At 41.9% G+C, this 20520-nt stretch overlaps 1 protein-coding gene across 2 annotated transcripts in view; it reads right to left on the bottom strand.

Moving 5' to 3' along the window:
• Positions 1-787: 787 nt before the first annotated feature.
• Positions 788-20520, bottom strand: part of CRKL (CRK like proto-oncogene, adaptor protein) — a 25971-nt gene continuing 6238 nt past the window's right edge. The window contains exons 2-3 of one of the 2 annotated variants that reach the window (XM_006099519.3): positions 15247-15712; positions 788-4294 (exon numbers count right to left, since the gene is read on the bottom strand). In XM_006099519.3, coding sequence (XP_006099581.1) covers positions 4160-4294; positions 15247-15712 — 601 coding nt within the window. In that variant the 3' untranslated portion in view covers positions 788-4159. Of the gene's footprint in view, positions 4333-15246; positions 15713-20520 lie in introns of both variants that reach the window. The other variant, XM_023763172.1, reaches the window with a different exon arrangement.

Raw genomic sequence — 20520 nt, 5'->3', positions numbered from 1 at the left:
CGATTGCTGACCAAAACACCTTTTCAAACTAAAAGTATTTTTTAAAGGTGTCTCCGGGACATATTTTTTTTTTCAAGAATGATTTGACAGTTTTGCTATTTCCATTTAAGACAAACTTTTCTCAAATTCTGCAGATTCTTGAAATCGCTAGGAAGTGCCAAGTTCTATATAAATATGGCACTTCCTGAAACTCATTTCCGGAGGTTCACCACAAAATTCGGACCTCAATACACATACTAGTAAATAGGCATGGGAACAGGGCTCTGGCTGAGGGGTGTCAGGGAAATCAGTGAGCTGCCAGCACCTCAGGCGGCCACCTAAAGGTCCCCAGAATTCATCAGGAGTCCCATGTACAGACAGGAACAGAAAAGGATTTTTAAAAGCCAGATATCATGCCCTGATCTGGGATGAGGCTACTCATTTTCTGTGACTTCTGTTTGAAACCATTCAACTCTGGCTAGCTCATGCTGAGCAAATATTTAAGAGGCCTTCAGATATGGTGACCTATTAGGGAAAACATCTAAGTTTACCTTGGTGATATAAAGTGTGGCAACTATTGCCCCATCCTCAGCAGGCCGAGATTAAGCACCAGCTGGTTTCTTCTGTGGGGAGGAGCTGTGGTGTGGAAGGGCTGATGTAAGATCCCATTCTATTTCGTGGTCAGTAGCAGGGCTGGGTTGCAGGACTCATGCTCCGTGAAGCACCTGGTGTTTCACCAGGAACTGCTAGGAGGCTGGTGGGGGCTGAGTACCTTCAGGCAGCACTGAGGAGACACTGAAACACTGAAGCTGCTGCCACCACCGGCTGATGCAAGTTTTATTGAGACAATGTACAAACAAGGCCATGGAAACAAGGGTTCTGATGCTGGGACCAGTAACGTAAAATGAAATACAAAAATAAAAAGGCACTAATCTGTTAAGAAAAGACACTCGATGTGTTCTAAGAATATAAGTAATTTAATACTGTTAATTTTATAGCACAAAATAAAACAAGCTATGATCCCAAAAAATAATTTTAAAAGCTTACACAGAAAATATTATTGCCTGAAATTTACGATCTTTAAGTTACAGGTCAAAAGAGTATTGTGTTGTTTTAAAACACACAGTGAAGACCGTCTAGAAGCAAGGCCACTGTTCCTCCTGCAGAGACAACGACCCTGTCTCAGAGAACTGTCCTTCTACTCCTTTAGAATAAACAACTAGCGCAGTGTCCACACTGTCAGCAGTTACCAGGGACATTGGTCTCCAGTCCCAGAGAGTGGAGTTTGAGGCAGACCTCAGTGGTGTCCACAGAAAACATTAGTCTTAGGTACTGTGTTAAAACAAGAATTCATTCATTTTTAAGAAGTTAATGAACATAATATTAAAGGATTAAATTATAAACACCTGGCACAAAACCACATCATCCCTTTTCAAAAATAAAATGTTCATTTTCCTCTGAGCAAACATTACAAGAGCAGTGGCCGTCTGTCTCGGCCCGCCTTGTCTGTAAACAGCTGTAAAAGAAAGTTAGCACAGTGCCAGGGATGCTTGAGCTCAAGGAGGGAGCAGCTGTCCTTCCCTCCTTTCAGCTTTCCAACCATGAGCAGAGAAGCCGTCTCCTCTGGGCCACTTTAAGTCGTCAAATGGCAGCCCAAGTGTCCTCCTCTTCGTTAACCGTGTCATCAGATGGTACCACACCATGCAGAAATGACAAGAATGACTCCTGTGTTGGAGGTCCTTCCCAGGATAAATAAGTTTTGAATCAAACTGTCAATGTCCTTTAGTACGTAACTTGTTCACTTCCCAAGTGAGATAATTTAACATCCCAGTATTTTCTTACATGACAAACAGTAGAGTAGAGCAAGTAGCAATAATGAACAATCCTAAAAGGAAGTGTGCCCAGGAGGAAGGCAGCTCCTCGGAAGATTCACATCACTTTCTGAAGCAGTCTTCCCAGGCTGCTGGGAACCCAGGCATGAAAACAAGGCAGGGGTGCCATTTTTTGTATGTTTAGTGTGAAAAAGAGAATTTCCCTGCCTGATTAAAAAACTAGTAAGGTTCTAAGTAAAAAAGGTGCTACTTTTGGCACGTATCTTAAGAGCTCAGAACTCAAGGCTCACCTTATTTGAGGCTCCAAGTCAGACTTACTATGAAGCCAAATCTAGGTTGTGAGTGTTCTGATTCTGAAGTGCTCTACATGATGTGGGTCTTGCTATACTGATCAGCAGACATGGCTGAAAGGAAACCTTGCTTTCCAAAATGGCGTGTTACTTCTTATGTTCTGAGCCAACTATTGTCAAGAGGCAACTGCAATGGATGGGTACCTTCAGAGCCACAGTTTTCACTTGATTAGGAAGAGATGATTGTTGTCTTCTTTCAGGATAACTACAGTCAGGCAGCCACGGTGTATTTTTTCCCAAATGACCATTAATTTTTTCACACAGGAGCACTATCAAGATTCTTTAATAATACGGTGTTACATGCCTGATAGAATACTGATTTAAAGAAAATTTTATTTATTTATTTCTGATTTAAGGAAAAATTTAAATGATACAGAACTGCTCATTAGGTTGCTGCTACATCTCTAGGTCTGCTGTGTTCATTCTGAGCTGAGGCCCATCTTCACCAGTGTCTAGAAGGGAGAGCAGACTGAATTGCAAAAAGGTTCCAGCATTCTAGTTTGCTATAGCGATTTGTACCAGTTGGCTTGTATGAACAGGCCTCTTTCAGCTAACAGGGAAACTTTAACATCAAACTGGTAAATGGCCCAGCCGGTGTGGCTCAGTGGTTGAGCATCAACCCATGAACCAAGAGGTCACTGGTTCCATTCTCGGTTAGGGCATATGCCTAGGTTGTGGCTCGATCCCCAGTAGGGGACGTGCAGGAGGCAGCCAATCAATGATGTTTCTCTCTCATTGATCTCTCTAGCCCTCGCCCATCCTCTCTCTGAAAATCAATAAAACATATTAAAAAACAAAACCTGGTAAATGATTAATGGTAAAATTAGTTAATGGTTCTCCCTAGTCACTAAAACATTAGACATCAAATGTATTAAGCAATTTCCAGACTCTACATTTTTTTTGCTTGAGAGCATCATGGGCACACAGACAGTAGAACCAGTATTAGCAGCACCATCTTTCTCTTGCAGCCTGGTGAGTCCAGGCTGTGGCAGGGAGGACTAGGCTTCAGAGAGAATTTAAAGATTCATTAATGAATTAGATGATTCTATGAACAACCTCCCCTTTTAAAGAAACTTAAGTCTTATACCTTAAAGGGGTTTATTCACTGAACCACAGGACAGAAAACTGGCCAAGAACCCCCCTCCCCATATGCTTCTGTCATTGGCAAATAAGGTGGGAAGGTGGGCAAAGGTTTCCCCAAACCACCCTCCATATTGTTGCTGTTGGGGACAATGTAATCCAAGAAGCTGCCCACACAGCTTGGCACACCACGACTGCTGATTTTTTTGGTGTTGTTTGCTATATGGCTAAAAGATACCACTGCCAACCAAGACAATACAGGCCTCCATTTCAGGTTTGTATTTTCATTTCCTCAGTTACAGTAGCTTCAGTTTGGAAGCTGAGAGAAACGTGTCATTCCTTGTAATATCACAAAAATCCAATGTGCTACTTAAAAGCCTGTTCAGAACACACAAGTCTAATTAAGTCTTCCAAAACCAAACCAAAAGAAAAAAAGAGAAGAGCCAGATATGGGGAGTTTAGGACAGAATTTCCTCTTCTTTAAGGTTCACTTGCTCTGCTCTTTAAAGAAAAAACAAACTAGAACTGAGCCGCTGCTTTGTGGAACAGTAATGTGCAATGTCTCGCCATGGCCTCAAGCTTTCTCGGATGAACATGACAGAATCAATCACAAGTACAACAGGGCAGTGATGAGAAGGACCCTTCCCTCGTCAACGTCTTTCCATTTGTGTGCTTCCACCAGTATTTCCAGTTTATGATTCAAAAGAACTCTAAAATCCGCTACTCTTTGACAATACAACTATGATACAAATGCCGAGGCAGCCACTGTGTGCATTCCAAACATGTATGAGACCGCCAGTCTGCAGAAAGCTGGACTTCGGCAATGCAGTGTAACTTGCCTATGAAATAGAATGCTTTCCCTCAAGGAGACTATGACGGACAGAATAACTAAGCAGTAGAAAACAGGGCCAACGGCAATCACTCATTTTCATCTGGGTTTTGAGGGTCAAAGATTTTGACGTGCGTAAAAGGAAAAAGCCCTTTGCGCCCATTCACTTCACCTTCCCACTGGCCATTTATGTTCATCCTTGTGACTTTCACAATATCACCAACCTGTAAGAATGGAGAAAGAAGACAAATCAGCATGTTCTCTGCAAACAAAGAAAAGAGAAAGTTAACATTAAATCACCCACACTGTCCTATCCAAAGGAAACTATACATTTTTTTTAGGACTCAACTTACATGATCAGCCATTTTAAGAAAGCACTAACTTAAAGAAATAACTCCCTTTATGGGGATGGGGGTGGGAGGGAGGGTTGGAAACACCAGTTGCATAGGAGACTAAGTATCTCCACACAAGCCATTGAGAAGCAGACAATTTAACATTTTGTCAATGTCTACCAAGTTTGGAAACTTGGTAATTTTGCCCTGATGTGACTATATCCTATATAATAAAGGATAATATGCAAATTGCCGGCCAACAGCCCCTGGCCCTTTCTCCCGGGCCCTGATCAGGGTGGGCTGGTTGGACCCCACCAGTGCATGAATTCGTGCACCGGGCCTCTAGTATCAATATAAAAAGGGATTATGCTGCAAAGAGCTGAGGGAAAGGCCCAAACAGGATGGAAAAGGAAATGAGCCAGAGTATGCAGCACAGGCCTGGGTTTCTAATTCAATGGACACTATATGTCAGGTGTGTGGCCACATTTTCAGAGATTTCTACCTGCAGGGCTCCTTTAGACATGTTCCCTTGACCTCCTGTCAACATACACCCCCTGTAAGGTAGGCCTGGATAAAAGATCCAGAGACTGGAACCCTCCTCAAGGTCACAGGCTGGTCTACCATGAAGCAGGGGTACAATGCCAGGCAGTACTCAGTACTGGCCACTTGTGTCCTTGTCACCTTCTACAGTGCAAAGGCAGCAGGACCCACCAGCGCTTAGGACCACCCTGCCTCCCCTCCAGGGCTTTTCTCACCAAGACACCATCTGCCCTTAATGCCTTATCTTTCCCCTGGGAATGGCTGCCATGAGTTTTCTACCTTCCCATCCTTCATTGTTTGATTTTATCATTCTACTTGTTCACTGGGATTATGGGCCCAGCCATATAGAACGACTCATAATTCCCCAAACCTTCTGAGAAATAAGACTGCAGTCACTACATTTCCATGGAAAAAACCAAACTATTACCAAATGGAACGTCTCATCTTATGGAAACTGGCTTATTTTGAGTACCTACCAAAATGACAATGGAAAAAAGAACTTTATCCCTTGAAGCTCCCTGGTTAGAACACTATAAATTCAATTAAAATTTTTTTTTAAGTTTTCTGTCTGAATTCTGACTCAAACTCCTTTATTTAGAGAACCACCAATTCAACAATTGCAGGATGGCTTGTAAAGAGTTATTCTGATAATTAATAATTAGATATTAACACTGAAAAGGTCTAAGACAAAAACAAAATGTACTTTAGTATTCAGATTTTTATGTATATGAGAAAAACAAGATGTAAAAGCCCAATAACTGCATGTATATAAATTAAGTTATTATAGTCAATGTCACAGGCTCAACTGAACCACCTAAATTGGTTGAATAATTAAAATTTGGCGGTTAGCAACTGAGCGTTCTATTTTTCAGACATCTATTAACACTTGGAGTGCGGGAAACGAGTTGTCGGCTCGCGTGAATTGCGCGTACTCCGCGGGAGCCGTCTTTAACTCGGTTCATATAGATTTGCGGTGGAGTGCGGGAAACGTGTAAACTCGGGCCGATTGTAACTGCGTATTACCAAATATTTGTTTGTAATCCACCCTTTTGGTGGATGGAACAAAACCAAAAGACAGAGCCATCTTATATTTTGGCGGGAAATTCATCCGCACTCCAAGTGTTAAAAACTAAATTGTAAAATACTTCAGTGGAGAATATTACAACTGAAAAGGCATGTTTTCCCTGGCTTTGCCTTAAAATAAAATAAAAATTTGGAGGTGAGAGTACATTTATTTAATATAAGAATTAAGCTTTAAAATATCTGGGACATACTAAAGACTTCTGAAATACAGATTATTTTAAGATTAGTGTTTGGAGTCCACGTATTGCTCACCCTCTCCAAGTCACAATTTTTTATTTACAGATAGTAGAAAGAGAAATGTCTTTCTTACTCAAAACTACTAAGATAATCACACAAATGTTTTTGTAATTGTGAAAAAATTTCTATTCTTTGAAGTAGACCAAGGACTTAGTTTTATAACTTATATTTCCTTTCCCTATCATACAGAAGCCATGAAACAGAAAAACTAATGCTTATTTAATAACACACAAATTAAAATCAACCCTGGGTGAGCAGAGAGAATACTTCTGTAGGCAGGAACTACTGGGATGCCACAAATCATAGGCCCTACAGCTGGACCACACTCTGATTTCCTTAATCTCTGCACTACATCTCCCCAGAGCCTTGGCCTCCTTAAGCCTTTCAGTGCAGGAACTTGCTGCATTGTTGTTTGGAATACAATGAGGCCATCGAGATGAGGAGCTTCACTGTCTTGCTTTACTCTCTAACATATGATCGATCATATTCTTTCCTCATTCCCTTTTTGCCCAAGAAAAAAGGTTACCTTTTTATTTTAGTTAATCCTCACCGGAGGATATTTTTCCACTGATTTTCAGAGAGTGGAAGGAAGGAGGAGAGACAGAGAAACACTGATGTGAGAGAGACACATCGATTGGTTGCCACTCCCACACACCCCAACCAAGGCCAGGGATTGAGCCTGCAACTGAGACCCATGCCCATGACCGTGAATCGAACCCGGGACTCTTCAGTCCGCAGGTTGACGCTCTATCCACTGAGTCAAAATGGCTAGGGCCCATTTTAAAAATAATGAAATAGCCATAGCTGGTTTGGCTCAGTGGATAGAGCGTCGGACTGCAGACAGAAGGGTCCTGGGTTCAATTCCGGTCAAGGGCACGTGCCCGGGTTGCGGGCTCAATCCCCAGTAGGGGGTGTGCAGGAGGAAACCAATCAATGATTCTCTCTCATTGATGTTTCTCTCTCTCCCTCCCTCTCTGAAATCAATTAAAATATATTAAAAAATAATGAAATAGAAATGAAAACTCATGGATAGAAAGCTATTGACATCATTACCAATTAATTTATATATATATATATATTATTAATAATTATACTTCCAGAAAACACAATATAATTAATGTATTAAAATAAACATACAAAAAGGCAAGGACAAATAAGTGGGTGTTGTGGGTGTATACCTGTAGAGAGGGTTTAGTGAGAGGGGAGAGGGATCAGGCAAACACCCAGGTGAACTCTGCTGTACTGAGGAACTATGGCGAGAGGGCACCTGGGCAGGCAGGCACTCAGAGCCAGACCCCAGATCTGACTCTGATAAGATAGTAAACAAAAGGCTACTGAGCTGAGACTAAAAAGAAACAAAGCTACAGCTGGTGCTGATAGGTTTGTCAGCAGATGACAGAATGGCTTCTCCCTGTGACTGAAGTTTTTGTTTGCCCCACTAATTTGATGTCCCTCAAAAAACACTTTGTCTTTTAAAAAAATTATCTTTATTGTTGAAAGTATTACAGATGTCCCCTCCCTCTCTCTCCCCATTGAACCCCCTCCTCCCTACTCCTGTCCCCTCCACAGGCCTTTATCCCACTATTGTCTGTGTTTATGGGTTATGACATATGCATATAAGTTCTTTGATTGACCTCTTCCCTCCTGCCCCCTTCCCTTTGAGGATCCTCAGTATGTTGCATGTTTCCATGTCTCTGGGATCTATTTTGTCAGTTTATTTTGTTCATAGATTTCATATATAAGTGAGATCATGTGATACATGTCTTTTACTATTTGGCTTATTTCACTTAGCATTAATACTCTCCAGGTCTCTCCATGCTGTCTCAAGGTTAAGAGATGCCTCTCTTTTACAGTTGCATTGTATTCCACTGTGTAAATATACCAGTTTTTTTAAATCTATTCATCTACTGATGGGCAGTAAGTATCTTGAGAATGTTGGTGAGGCCACACAAAGAACTCTTGAGCATCATAAAAAGAATATTCACCAAAGATGAAAGGATGTCCTTATACTGATAAGAACAGATATCTAAGTATTGACCAAACACAATGGCAAGCAGGAATAAGAGTCCAAAAGTGGTCTCTTTATATATAAAAGGCTAAGCACCCTAGCTGATTTAGCTCAGTGGATAGAATGTTGGCTTGCAGACTGAAGAGTCCCAGGTTTGATTCCGGTCAAGGGCACATGCTGGGCTGTGGGCTCAATCCCAGTAGGGGGTGTGCAGGAGGCAGGTGATTCATGATTCTCTCTAATCATTGATGTTCCTATCTCTCTCTTCCCCTCCCTTCCTCTCTGAAATCAATAAAAAATATATAAATTAAAAAAGAAAAAAAGTAAAAAGGCTAAGCGACCATCCGACCAGTAGTATGACACGCACTGACCACGAGAAGGCAGACGCTCAACACAGGAGCCGCCGAGCTGCAGTGACTTGGCATCGGTGGTCCTGACACACCCTGGAACCAGAAAGGAGGGAGCCCGATTCCGGGGCGCATCACCCGAGAACCACCTTCTTGCAGTCTGGGACCCCTCGGGGGATATCATAGAGACAGTTTTGACCTGATCCCCACAGGCCAGGCCAAGGGACCCCACCTACTGCAGGGACCTCGCTCACTCCGCAGATGCCCTTGGAGCCAAGGCGCCACTGGGGAAGAACCTCAGGAGGTTGGCTCCAGGGCATGTCCAGCCCATCTCCCCCAGTTCTGCCGGCCACCTTCTAATTAATTTCCTCTCAATGTGCACGAATCTGTGCACCGGGACACTAGAATTACATTTATAGGACAGTAGCAAACCTACGAAGAGTCAAGTCTCTTGGTTTTTGTTAAAACAGGGACGATGGCAAATTCTACAATACTTAAAAGGTGAGCTTGAAATAAAACCTGGACAAAATTCTGGATACAATTAGCAAAATATAGTTTACAAAGATCAGAATGGGAAATGGGGCATTTAGAAGGCTGCATGGACTCAGCCAAGAACAAGTCCTGCCAGACCATAACCTCATTGTCTTTTTTTTAGATGAGACATAGGTCAGGAGAGGCTGACAAGGAGGATTTAGTACAATGATCTGGATCGTGCTTTTATGAATTTTGCAGTTAATATGAACCTGGGGAAGGGGGGATCAATATGCTAGAAAACACAATCAGGATTTTAAAATATTCAAAAGTGTACAGATGATCTAAGACCAAATAGAAAAAAACAAAAAACCCTGGAGGGACAGCCATAGAGCAACACACTTAAGTCCAAATGGGTTAGGCCCGTGGTCGGCAAACTGCGGCTCGCGAGCCACATGCAGCTCTTTGGCCCCTTGAGTGTGGCTCTTCCTAAGCCTTAGGAGTACTCTAATTAAGTTAATAACAATGTACCTACCCATATAGTTTAAGTTTAAAAAATTTGGCTCTCAAAAGAAATTTCAATCATTGTACTGTTGATATTTGGCTCTGTTGACTAATGAGTTTGCTGACCACTGGGTTAGGCAAATACAGTAAGAGGAATTGTAGTGGTGTGTTTCTCTCTGATGGAAGAGAAAGAACGTGAGGAATTTCTTAACTACTTAAGTCACCCAATATGGGAGGAAACACATCGTGAGACCGTCTCAGAAGTCCACAAGAACAGAGACCTTTTGCTTTGTTCACTGCTCTACTCCAACTCCTGTAACAATGCCTGCCACATAATACGCCCTAGCTGGCTGACATGGCCGGGCTAGGTTCAAATCTCAAAGATTCAAACCTTTGCTGAAGGAGTGAATGTTCAGGATGTTTCCGAGTTGAGATAGGAGAGCCAATGGATCTCAACGCAGTAGAAAGCTAAAAAATCACTAGGAAGATCGTTAGACTAAATATTATTACAACTTTAATAAGAAAAAAAATTATTACAACTTGCCTTCTTCTTTTAATTAATTTTAAAATATGGTTTTGTTGATTTTTAGAGAGAGAGAGAGAGAGAAACATCAGTGAGAGAAAAACATCATTGATTGACTGCCTCCTGCATGCACCCCTACTAGGGACTGAGCCCTGACCTGGAATCGAACTGGTGCTGAGCTGCACTATCTGGGCTGCTTCTTTATTTTTTAATCCTCACCGGAGGACATGCTTAGAGAGTGAAAGCGTGAATTGCGCGTACTCCGCGGGAACCGTCTTTAACTCGGTTCATATAGATTTGCGGTGGAGTGCGGGAAACGTGTAAACTCGGGCCGATTGTAACTGCGTATTACCAAATATTTGTTTGTAATCCACCCTTTTGGTGGATGGAACAAAACCAAAAGACAGAGCCATCTTATATTTTGGCGGGAAATTCACCCGCACTCCAAGTGTTAATCCTCACCGGAGGACATGCTTAGAGAGTGAAATAGAGAGAGGAAGAGGAAGATGGAGAGAGGTTAAGCTCCTTGGTAGCAGGACCCTGCAAGATACCCCTCATAGGTTGTCTGCATGAATGGATACTTAATGAACAAACTAGCATCAACTCTTGAGTCAAGGTGCCTTTTAGGCTCAAAGAATTTAAGTAACCTGTCCAAGATCACACCAGGGAAAACCAGGACTTGAATGAGGATCCAAGATCTTTCCTAACCATCTTGCTTCTCTACTGTGTCACAGAATATAATTTTGACTAGAGGTATTTCATGACAATAGCACCCTTTTTCCAAACATTATCTTCTGGCCAATGATCTACTTTTGGAAAAGGCTACACTGCTTCCCTCAATCTGAGAATGTTCTTGTAGGGTGTAACTTGTTTCCCAGGAGCCTTTCCAGCCCTATTATATCAAGGGCATGGGAGAGCTGTTTTCAAGGAGTAGGGACACCCACTATGATCCACCTTACAAAGGTATCAACTGTTCCCTTTCAAATCAAATCCCAAAGATCAACATGCTTCTTAAAAAGAGGTGAACATGCCTTAGCTGTTTTTGCTCAGTGGATAGAGCATCGGCCTGAGACTGAAGGGTCCTGGGCTCCATCCCCAGTAGGGGGCGTGCAGGAGGCAGCTGATCAACGATTCTCTCTCATCGATGTTTCTCTCTCCCTTTCCCTTTCCTCTCTGAAATCAATTTTAAAAAAAAGTGAACAAGAGAGGAAAATGGCTAAACACAGATCTATTTTAAAAAATCTCCTACTTGCAAGAAATGTTCTTTTGAAAATCGAGTTTATGAAAAATACAGGCAGTCCTTGGGTAACGTCAGACGACGTTGTTGCCATCTCCCATTTACAGTATTCATATAAAAAAAAAAGTTCCGTCGTTTTGACGTATGTGCTTTATGTTTTTTATTATTTATTTACCACAAGAAAAGCTCAGGAATTGTTATCTTTCTTTTAAATTTTTTTTACTGTTTCACTTCATTACTGCTGTGTATGTGCTCCATGTGAGTGACATAGGTGCTTATGTAGGTGGGTTCCGACTTATGGCAAAAAAATTGCGTTACATTGAGCCACAGGAATGGATCTCCGATGTAACCTGAGGACCTACTGTACTTGTGAAATAATTCAAGAAATAAAGTTCACTTAAGCCATCATTGTTCTCTGTAATATTATCAAGGGGAATATGAAGCTTCAATTACTAGTACATTTTGTTCTATTTGTCTCACTTTTTTCATTTGAATTTTAATACCTTTTCTGGTAACCTAATTGCAACAGTCCCAAGAGAGTTGTTTTTAACAAGACTAGATAGGCACCACTAAGTTTTATAAGATAACACAATTCACCGAAATATTCACATACAAAAAAATATTCACTTATGCTATTGTAAGTCTAATTTAAATATACAGAATGAGAAATACCATTAAGTAGAATTTGGCAAAGGCATATTTCTTGAGTCCCACTTACACTCTCCATAAAATATCAAAATGAGACTTTGACAAGGCTTACATGGCTGGGCTAGTGTCATGAGGAGGCTCAGGTATGGAGACCTCTCTTTGGGTCTGATAGACTGAGAGAGCTAAGTAATGGCCAAGTATATGTGTTATCTTAAAATATACATCATTAACCAGACAGGCTTTCTCCTCCTCTTGATCTCTTTAAGGTCCTTACCTATGTATCCACTGACCAAGTCTAAGTGATCCCCTCTACAGTACCTGATTTTCCTCTCTACAATCCCCTGGGCACACACTCCAAAGAATGCACCGAATACGGGTTTCTAAAACATGTATCTTAGAGCCAGAGGCCAGCAGGCAGGTGTCCTAAATGGAGAGACTTTAAACACTAGCTCAGGTAAGAACCCAATTCCCAACTTCCTTTATGGGTCTTAGAATTCTGACTGCAGTCTTTTTTTTTTTTTTTTAATGTATTTTTATTGATTTCAGAGAGGCAGGGAGAGGGAAATAGAGATAGAAACATCAACGATGAGAGGGAATCACCGATCGGCTGTCTCCTGCACGCCCCCCACTGGGGACTGATCCCGCAACCCAGGCATGTGCCCTTGGCTGGAGTCGAACTCGGGACCCTTCAGTCCACAGGCCAACGCTCTATCCACTGAGCCAAAACAGCTAGGGCTCTGACTGCAGTCTTATCCCCAAGGTTCTCACCCGAATGTGCCAAGTTACACCAACTCTCTGAATTCTAGCTCCCTACTACTCCTAGGATGAAATGACAGATGTGAAAATAGCTCAGAAGGCAGAAACCACTATGCGAACTAGAAGGTATTTTTAAAAAATATATTTTTATTTATTTCAGAGAGGAAGGGAGAGGGAGAGAATCACTGATTGGCTGCTTCCTGCATGCCCCACACTGGGGACTGAGCCCACAACGCAGGCATGTGCCCAGACTAGGAACCTCCTAGTTCATAGGTCGACACTCAACCACTGAGCCATGCCGGGTGCAAACTAGAAGGTATTAAGAGCCCAGTACACAAGTTACTTTAGGGTGTTGAGGAGTACACTAGGCCAGACATGTGTACCTGTGCAAGGGTAGATCTGTGTGAGATGAGAAAACCAGAAGGTCTACTCAGAGAGGACTCTTATCTGTGGAGGTGGCTTCTTCTGCCACAAGCCTCACTTTTTCCTCATAGCCAAGATGAGAGGGAAAAGTAACCATGGACTTTGAAACAAACCTTCAGGTGTAGTTTACTGAGATATGACTCCTGATCTAGAAAATACTGAGAATAACCAGTGAAAAATATACACAAAACAAATTATAGCTACCTTTTATCTGTGGGTACAATGTTTTATGGGTTAAGTTTTGCTTTTTTTTTGAAGCAACAGGCTCCATTACTTCATCCTTCTGCTGTGCACCTAGGCCAGTGGTTGGCAAACCGCATGTGGCTCTTTGGCCCCTTGAGTGTGGCTCTTCCACAAAATACCACTGGCAGGTGCACACGTACAGTGCGATTGAAACTTCGTGGCCCATGTGCAGAAGTCGGTATTTTGTGGAAGAGCCACACTCAAGGGGCCAAAGAGCTTCATGTGGCTCGCGAACCGCAGTTTGCCGACCACTGACCTAGGCTATCTCCCTGCTTTGATCCTGAGCTAAATACACAGAGGACAATCACTAATTTAATCTGTTTCTCCAACACATATGCAATTTGATATTAAAGAATACTCAGCCCCACCAGTGTGGCTCAGTGGTTGAGCATCGACCTATGAACCAGGAGGTCATGGTTTGATTCCTGGTCAGGGCACATGCCCAGGTTGCGCGCTCGGGCCCCAGTGTGGGGCATGGAGGAGGCAGCCAACCTCTCATCACTGATGTTTCTATCTCTCTCTCCCTCTCCTTCTTCTCTGAAGTCAATAAAAATGTATTTTAAAATGTTTAAGTTCTATTTCATGCTATTATAATTTACAAAATCTCTCATAAGTAAGATCTGAGACATTTACTAGAGGCCCGGTGCACGAAATTTGTGTTTGGGGGTGGGGCGGTGTATGTGTGTGTCCCTCAGCCCAGCCTGCACCCTCTCCAATCTGGGACATCCCTTTCACAATCAAGGACTGCTGGCTCCCAACCGCTTGCCTGCCTGCCTGCCTGTCTTATTGCCCATAACCGCTTCTGCCTGCCAGCCTGATCACCCCCTAACCACTCTCCTGCCAGCTGGATTGATGCCTAACTGCTCCCCTGCTGGCCTGATTGCCCCTAACTGCCCTCCCCTGCCAGCCTGGTCACTCCCAACTGCCCCCCCCTGCAGGCCTGGGTCCCTCCCAACTGCCCTCCCCCGCTGGCCTGATTGCCCACAACTGCCCTCCCCCGCTGACCATCTTGTGTGTTGGAGTGAGGGTCATTTTGCATATTACCTCTTTATTATATAAGATTGACTGGGTAGCTCAGTTGGTTAGAGCAGCGGTTGCCAACCTTTTGGATCTCATGGACCACCAGTGGTCCGCAGACCACCAGTTGGCGACTGCTGCTCCAAAGGTTTCCTTAACCAGCGGTTGCCAACCTTTCAGACCTCACAGACCACCAGTGGTATGTGGACCACCAGTTTGTGACCGCTGGGTTAGAGCACCATCCCGCTATGCCAAGGTTGCAAGTTCAATCCCTGGCCAAGGCACACATAAGAATCAACCAATGAATGCATAAATATATGGAACAAATCTCTCTCTCTCTCTCCTTTCTCCTCTCTAAAATCATTAACTAAATGAAAACATAAAAAAAAAAAATATTCCTCTGCCTTACCAAAGAGAAATTCTAAGACATTTATTCATATTTCTCTTCAACTCAACTAACCACATTAGAAATATGAAAATGTATAAGTGGTTATGTGTCTGTCTACCGATGTCATCTCTAGGTCATGGGTCTTTCTTAACTATCATCTTTCCTTATTGGAAAGAAAACTGACTACTGTGAAATGAAATCTATGAGTCTTTGGGAACAGAAAATAGAGCAAGCAGGTTGAGATCTTGGAAGATACAAGGAATAGAAAGGACAAAAGAATCATGTGGACTACTCACAGTGGATCTTCTAAGATCATCCAGTTCTCTTATTCTCGTAAATATAACTTTGCAGAAACAAAATTAAAATGAGATAAAAACTGAATGTCAAAGAACTCCAAAAACAACCTTAATAGATTTTACCTCTAATGCCAAGGCAGTCTTGTCATAAGCACAGGGAACTCTTTTCTGGACTGCTTTTGCAAAGACAGGTCCATTCTGTGTAGACGGCAATGGGTTGATTGCTGCCCCAGGAGTACTGGAAACTGCAGGTAGAGGAGTTGTGGTCTGAGGTTGAGCATATGCATGAGCAGGTTCTGGGATCCCATAACTGTTGGAATTCCTATTTCCATGCTTTCCATGTGGTGAGGATCGCACGAGCTTTTCAACATAAGGGACGGGAATCATCCCAATCCGGCCGTCCTTGTTCCGGGCACTCCACCACTGTTCTTCAGGCTTCTCTATTATCACCAGGATTTCACCTTTTTTAAAGGGCAGGTCTTCAGCATCATTCCCAAGAAAATCATAGAGAGTCCGTACATATTCCAGATTTTCTTCTGCTGTAGGCAGGTTGGGTGCTGATACAGATCCCATTGGTGGGCTTGGATACCTTGAGAAAAAAAATTACTTTAAGAGAAAAATCTTACTCTATACCAGTGTTTGCCCAACTTCTAAATAAACCATTCTCTATAATAAATTATCTCCCTCTTTAAATTAATTCCATCTCTGTAGTTAAGATGATTCTGTTGCACTGATTTACCATCATTTGTATTGCAACATAAGTCAATATCCTAAATATGCCTTTTTAAATTACATGCCAAATGCATACACACACATACACACCCCATATTTCTGTTTTACAGGAACCTTTTGTTTACACACAGTACCTGGCCTGAATTTATTAAAAACCTAGAGTAAGTTCAGTAGCTGTCTTCCTCAGGACCTTGTCACAACCACCACATACTCTCCCTCATGGTCTTAATCTTTGGCATGCATCCTGCACACTTCCATGGACACCCACAGAGAAGATGACAAAGACCTCTGTCTCTGTGTCCCTCACAATATAAAATGCACTACATTCCAAACTTACAAAGCCCTCACAGTACACCTTGTATAGGAATCATCACCTGAACATCCAAATGAAAGCATGTGAAAGTTTTCACTGCAAAACTCACGGGGCAAGCCTTAGCTGGTTTGGCTCAGTGGATAGAGCGTCGGCCTGCGGATTGAAGGGTCCCCGGTTCAATTCCAGTCAAGGGCACATGCCCAGATTGTGGGCTCGATCCCCAGTAGGAAGCATACAGGAGGCAGTTGATCAATGATTCTCTCTCATCACTGATGTTTCTCTCTCTCTCCCTCTCCCTTCCTCTCTGAAATCAATGAAAATATATTTTAAAAAACATAAAACTCATGGGCAAGAGCTATCAGCTAAGCATCAGTCAGTCCACAGACACCACTCCCTTTGTTGTGCTCACAGATTCAATGTGTATTAGCCTAGTACAGTGGTCGGCAAACTGCGGTTCGAGAGCCACATGCGGCTCTTTGGCCCCTTGAGTGTGGCTCTTCCACAAAATACCAACTTCTGCGCATGGGCCACGACGTTTCAATCGCGCTGTACGTCTGCATCCGCACGTAGTATTTTGTGGAAGAGCTACACTCAAGGGGCCAAAGAGCCGCAGGTGGCTGGTGAGCTGCAGTTTGCCGACCACTGGCCTAGTACATTGTTTAATGTACTCCCAGAGACAATTACACAAGCACAGTCCCCTGCTCTCCAACATTCCATTTGTAATGCTCCTGCGAAAGAAGTACAGAGGTCTCCACCATAGGTTCAAGAACTTGAGTGTTCTGAAAGTTGTGAACACACCAAGTTTTATTTTTTATTTATTTATTTTTATTCTTATATTACAACCTTCAGCAAAAATAGAAAAACAAAAGATTAAAAAAATCCCATAGTTCCTGCTCTAATGTAGCTACAATTCTTCCCTTCTTCTCCCCTCCCACTTCATGACTTAAAAAAAAAAAAAAAATCCTGTGAATGTCTGTGGCAGTTTTTCTGCCTAATACCACACCACAGGTGTTTCCCCACATCACTGGTCTTTTTCAGGGCAGGATAACATTTCATTCTGGGAGCCTGCTGCAATGAAGCATCCCTGTTTTACTGGATACTTAGGTTTTCTTTCTCCCTATTTAATCATCCACATCACAAATTCTTTTGACCTTATTTTCCCTATGTTGGATTTTTTTGTAAAGCCTTGATTCCCAGATTAAAGAACAGGAACATTTTCATGGCTCTTGGTACATACTTGCTACATGAAGACTTTCCAAAAGCAGTCTTCATGATTTGGTAAAGCTTGTATCTTTTTAATGTAAATTACTAGCTTCACAGTCATCAGAATACCATGGTGATTAGGAGCTTGATTTAAAACATCAAAGGCCTTATTACTTACTAAGGGGCAAATTGCTTACTATCAACAGTACATCTAAAAAGAGATAGCAGGACCCTGGCTGGTGTTGCTCAGTTGTTAAGAGCATTGGCCTATGCTCCGAAGGGTTACGGGTTTGATTCCTGGTCAGGATGCTTACGGAGGCAACGGATTGATGTTTCTCTCTCACATCAATGTCTGTCTCTCTTCCTCTCCCAAATATATATTAAAAATATATATATATTTTTAAAAGAATCAGTTTGAAAAAGCACATCCTCTTTGAAGTCTTCCCTAACACCTTAGTTGATCATACTTGCTTTTAAGCTCCCATGGTTTTATATTTTAATTTGTTCAAAGGCTAGAATCATGGTTTATTTGCATTATATGCTTTCAATCTAGTATTGGGCTTTGGTATAGAGTAGGCCTATATATGTTGAAATTTCTAATAAAATTAAAATGCCAAAGACACAGGGAAGCATTTCCCATTCCAGTTTCTATCCTTTTTTTCCTTCTGAAAACACAAAGGCTTCGCCATTCCAACTCCCTAAACCTGGTTTAATTCAGTTAGCAAAGGAAATCCTGGATTTGCCTTCCAAGACTCTTCACCTCAGCACTGATCCACTCATACTCTTAGCCATCATTCCAGACTAGCTGCTACATGCCTGGGCCCCAAATTACTTATGAGGATCTTAGCTCAGACTCTAGGACAGTGATGGCGAACCTTTTGAGCTCGGCGTGTCAGCATTTTGAAAAACCCTAACTTAACTCTGGCGCCGTGTCACATATAGAAATTTTTTGATATTTGCAACCATAGTAAAACAAAGACTTATATTTTTGATATTTATTTTATATATTTAAATGCCATTTAACAAAGAAAAATCAACCAAAAAAATGAGTTTGCGTGTCACCTCTGACACGCGTGTCATAGGTTCGCCATCTCTGCTCTAGGATAATCTGAACTACCACTAATAAGCACTGCCTCATTTTACTTATCAGAAATAACTAAAATATTTTAGCCTCAAGAAACCTTAGAAATAATCTAGTCCAACTATTAAGATCAAAGGAAAATTCTTTCTTAGATAAAAAAAATTCTCTAAATTTGAGTCTCAAACAAGAGATATGTCACAAATCAAATGGCTACCAGTATTTTACATGCTACGGGAACATAACTGGGCAAGCTTCCATTCCATTCCGTGCATGACACTGTTCTTATATCTCATCTGAATTGAATTTAGATGATTTAAACTCCCGGTAAGAAGAAACTCAAAGGTTTATTCACAGTGTTGAATTCTATGCTAATCAAAATTACTGGTAATCCTTCTTCCCTATTAATTATACAAGTCCAGATTTGAGTTCCCTTAAATATTTAGAACAGGGGCTGTGGAAGGAGGTGTGACCCTGCTGCCTGTGGTATCCTCTGGTCCATGCAGTCCTTGCTTTCTGCTTCACAGGTGTGAGGGTCCTCCTCTGGGCACTCAGGTTAGGCTGAGCATCCTTTTCTAGTTCTCCCACAGCTACTTGACCATATTAGGTAGCATGGAAATAGCCTTTATTATCAGTAAGCTCCATTTGTTGCTTCTTGTATGTGCTCTGATGGGGGATTGAACCCACAACCTTGGCCTATTGGGATGATGCTCTAACTAACTGAGCTACCCAGCCAAGACAGGACTATTGATTTAATGTTAGTTCCATATTACCAGGTACATACAATCTGCAAAGTCTGTTGAGTAAAAAACAAGATTTTCTCTAAGGGTCAACTTGCCTCAGTTTTAAAATGTTTACTTCTCATAATTTTTCTCCTAGCCTTCATACATAAACTAAAACTGGAAAAGCAAGTTATACAAAAAACACTTTCAAGTTTCTAAACCATGGGAAAATATAGTTCATATTTAAAAAATCCACTCAGACACTTTCTGAAACATTCTGTTGTTAAACTTGAAATGGCCTCTATTATATATATATAAAACACACTAGTGCTTACCTGACTACTAACTATAGCAATGCACAGAATGTTAAAATTGTTTGTATTCAAATAAAATGGAAGTGATTTGTAATATAAAAATTACATCCACATGCATAAAGAGAACCCTTTAGGGTCATTCAAAATTAACGAAAGCTGGCAGGAACACGGCCACATCTTTCTGACTTTCTTCCCTCTCAGGCATGCATCGCCTAAACTCTAAGAGTCCCTGAAAGACTTGCAACCAGGGGAGCAATGGGCAGTGGCAGCTCGTCTTGGGCTAACCCCCTGAACCTGTATACTAGGCCCCCTTTCTCTGACTTTCCAGTGAGCCACAGCATCTCTGCCCAGATTCTCTCCTGTTGCTTGTTCTATCCTAAGGCCTTCCTTGTTTCATTGTCCCCAGCTTTGATAAATGTATTCCCAAAAAATGAATCAACAAAAAACAACAGACATGACACCTTTTGGGGGTTAAGTTTACCACAAATACAAAAAGCTTATTAATTATAGTAATAAGATAAACACAAATATACCAAATCATAGTTTCTTCTTTCTCTTCCTATCATTTCCCCCTCCCCCACAATCAGGATCAATCTTATCTCCAAAACAGGCATTTTCACTAAGCTGTCTATTGAAGTCTACATATGTCATCAGTCACCATCATTTTGCATCTTGTAATGTCCCCAGGTTCAAACTCCTCCCATGGCACCCACTGAACTTATTTATTTATTTATTGTTGATAATATTACAGATGTCTTCCATTTTCTCCCCTTTTGCCCCCCCTCTATGCCCCCCCCCCTCGCTCCGCCCCAGGCCTTCCCCATGCTATTTTCTGTGTCCAAGGGCTATGCATATAAGTTTTTTGGTTAATCTCTTCCTGTTCCCTCCTACCTCACCCCACCCCCACTGAGATCTGTTATTCTGTTCCATGCATCTATACCTCTGGATCTATTTTGTTCATCAGTTTATTTTGTTCATTAGATTCCACGTATAAGTGAGACCATGTGATATTTGTCTTTCTCTAACTGGCTTATT

This window comes from Myotis lucifugus, unplaced genomic scaffold (genome assembly GCF_000147115.1).
Source record: "Myotis lucifugus unplaced genomic scaffold, Myoluc2.0 scaffold_276, whole genome shotgun sequence".
Classification (NCBI taxonomy): domain Eukaryota; kingdom Metazoa; phylum Chordata; class Mammalia; order Chiroptera; family Vespertilionidae; genus Myotis; species Myotis lucifugus.
The sequence above is the reverse complement of the archived record's forward strand: the minus strand, read 5'-3'. Positions and strand labels throughout refer to the sequence as shown.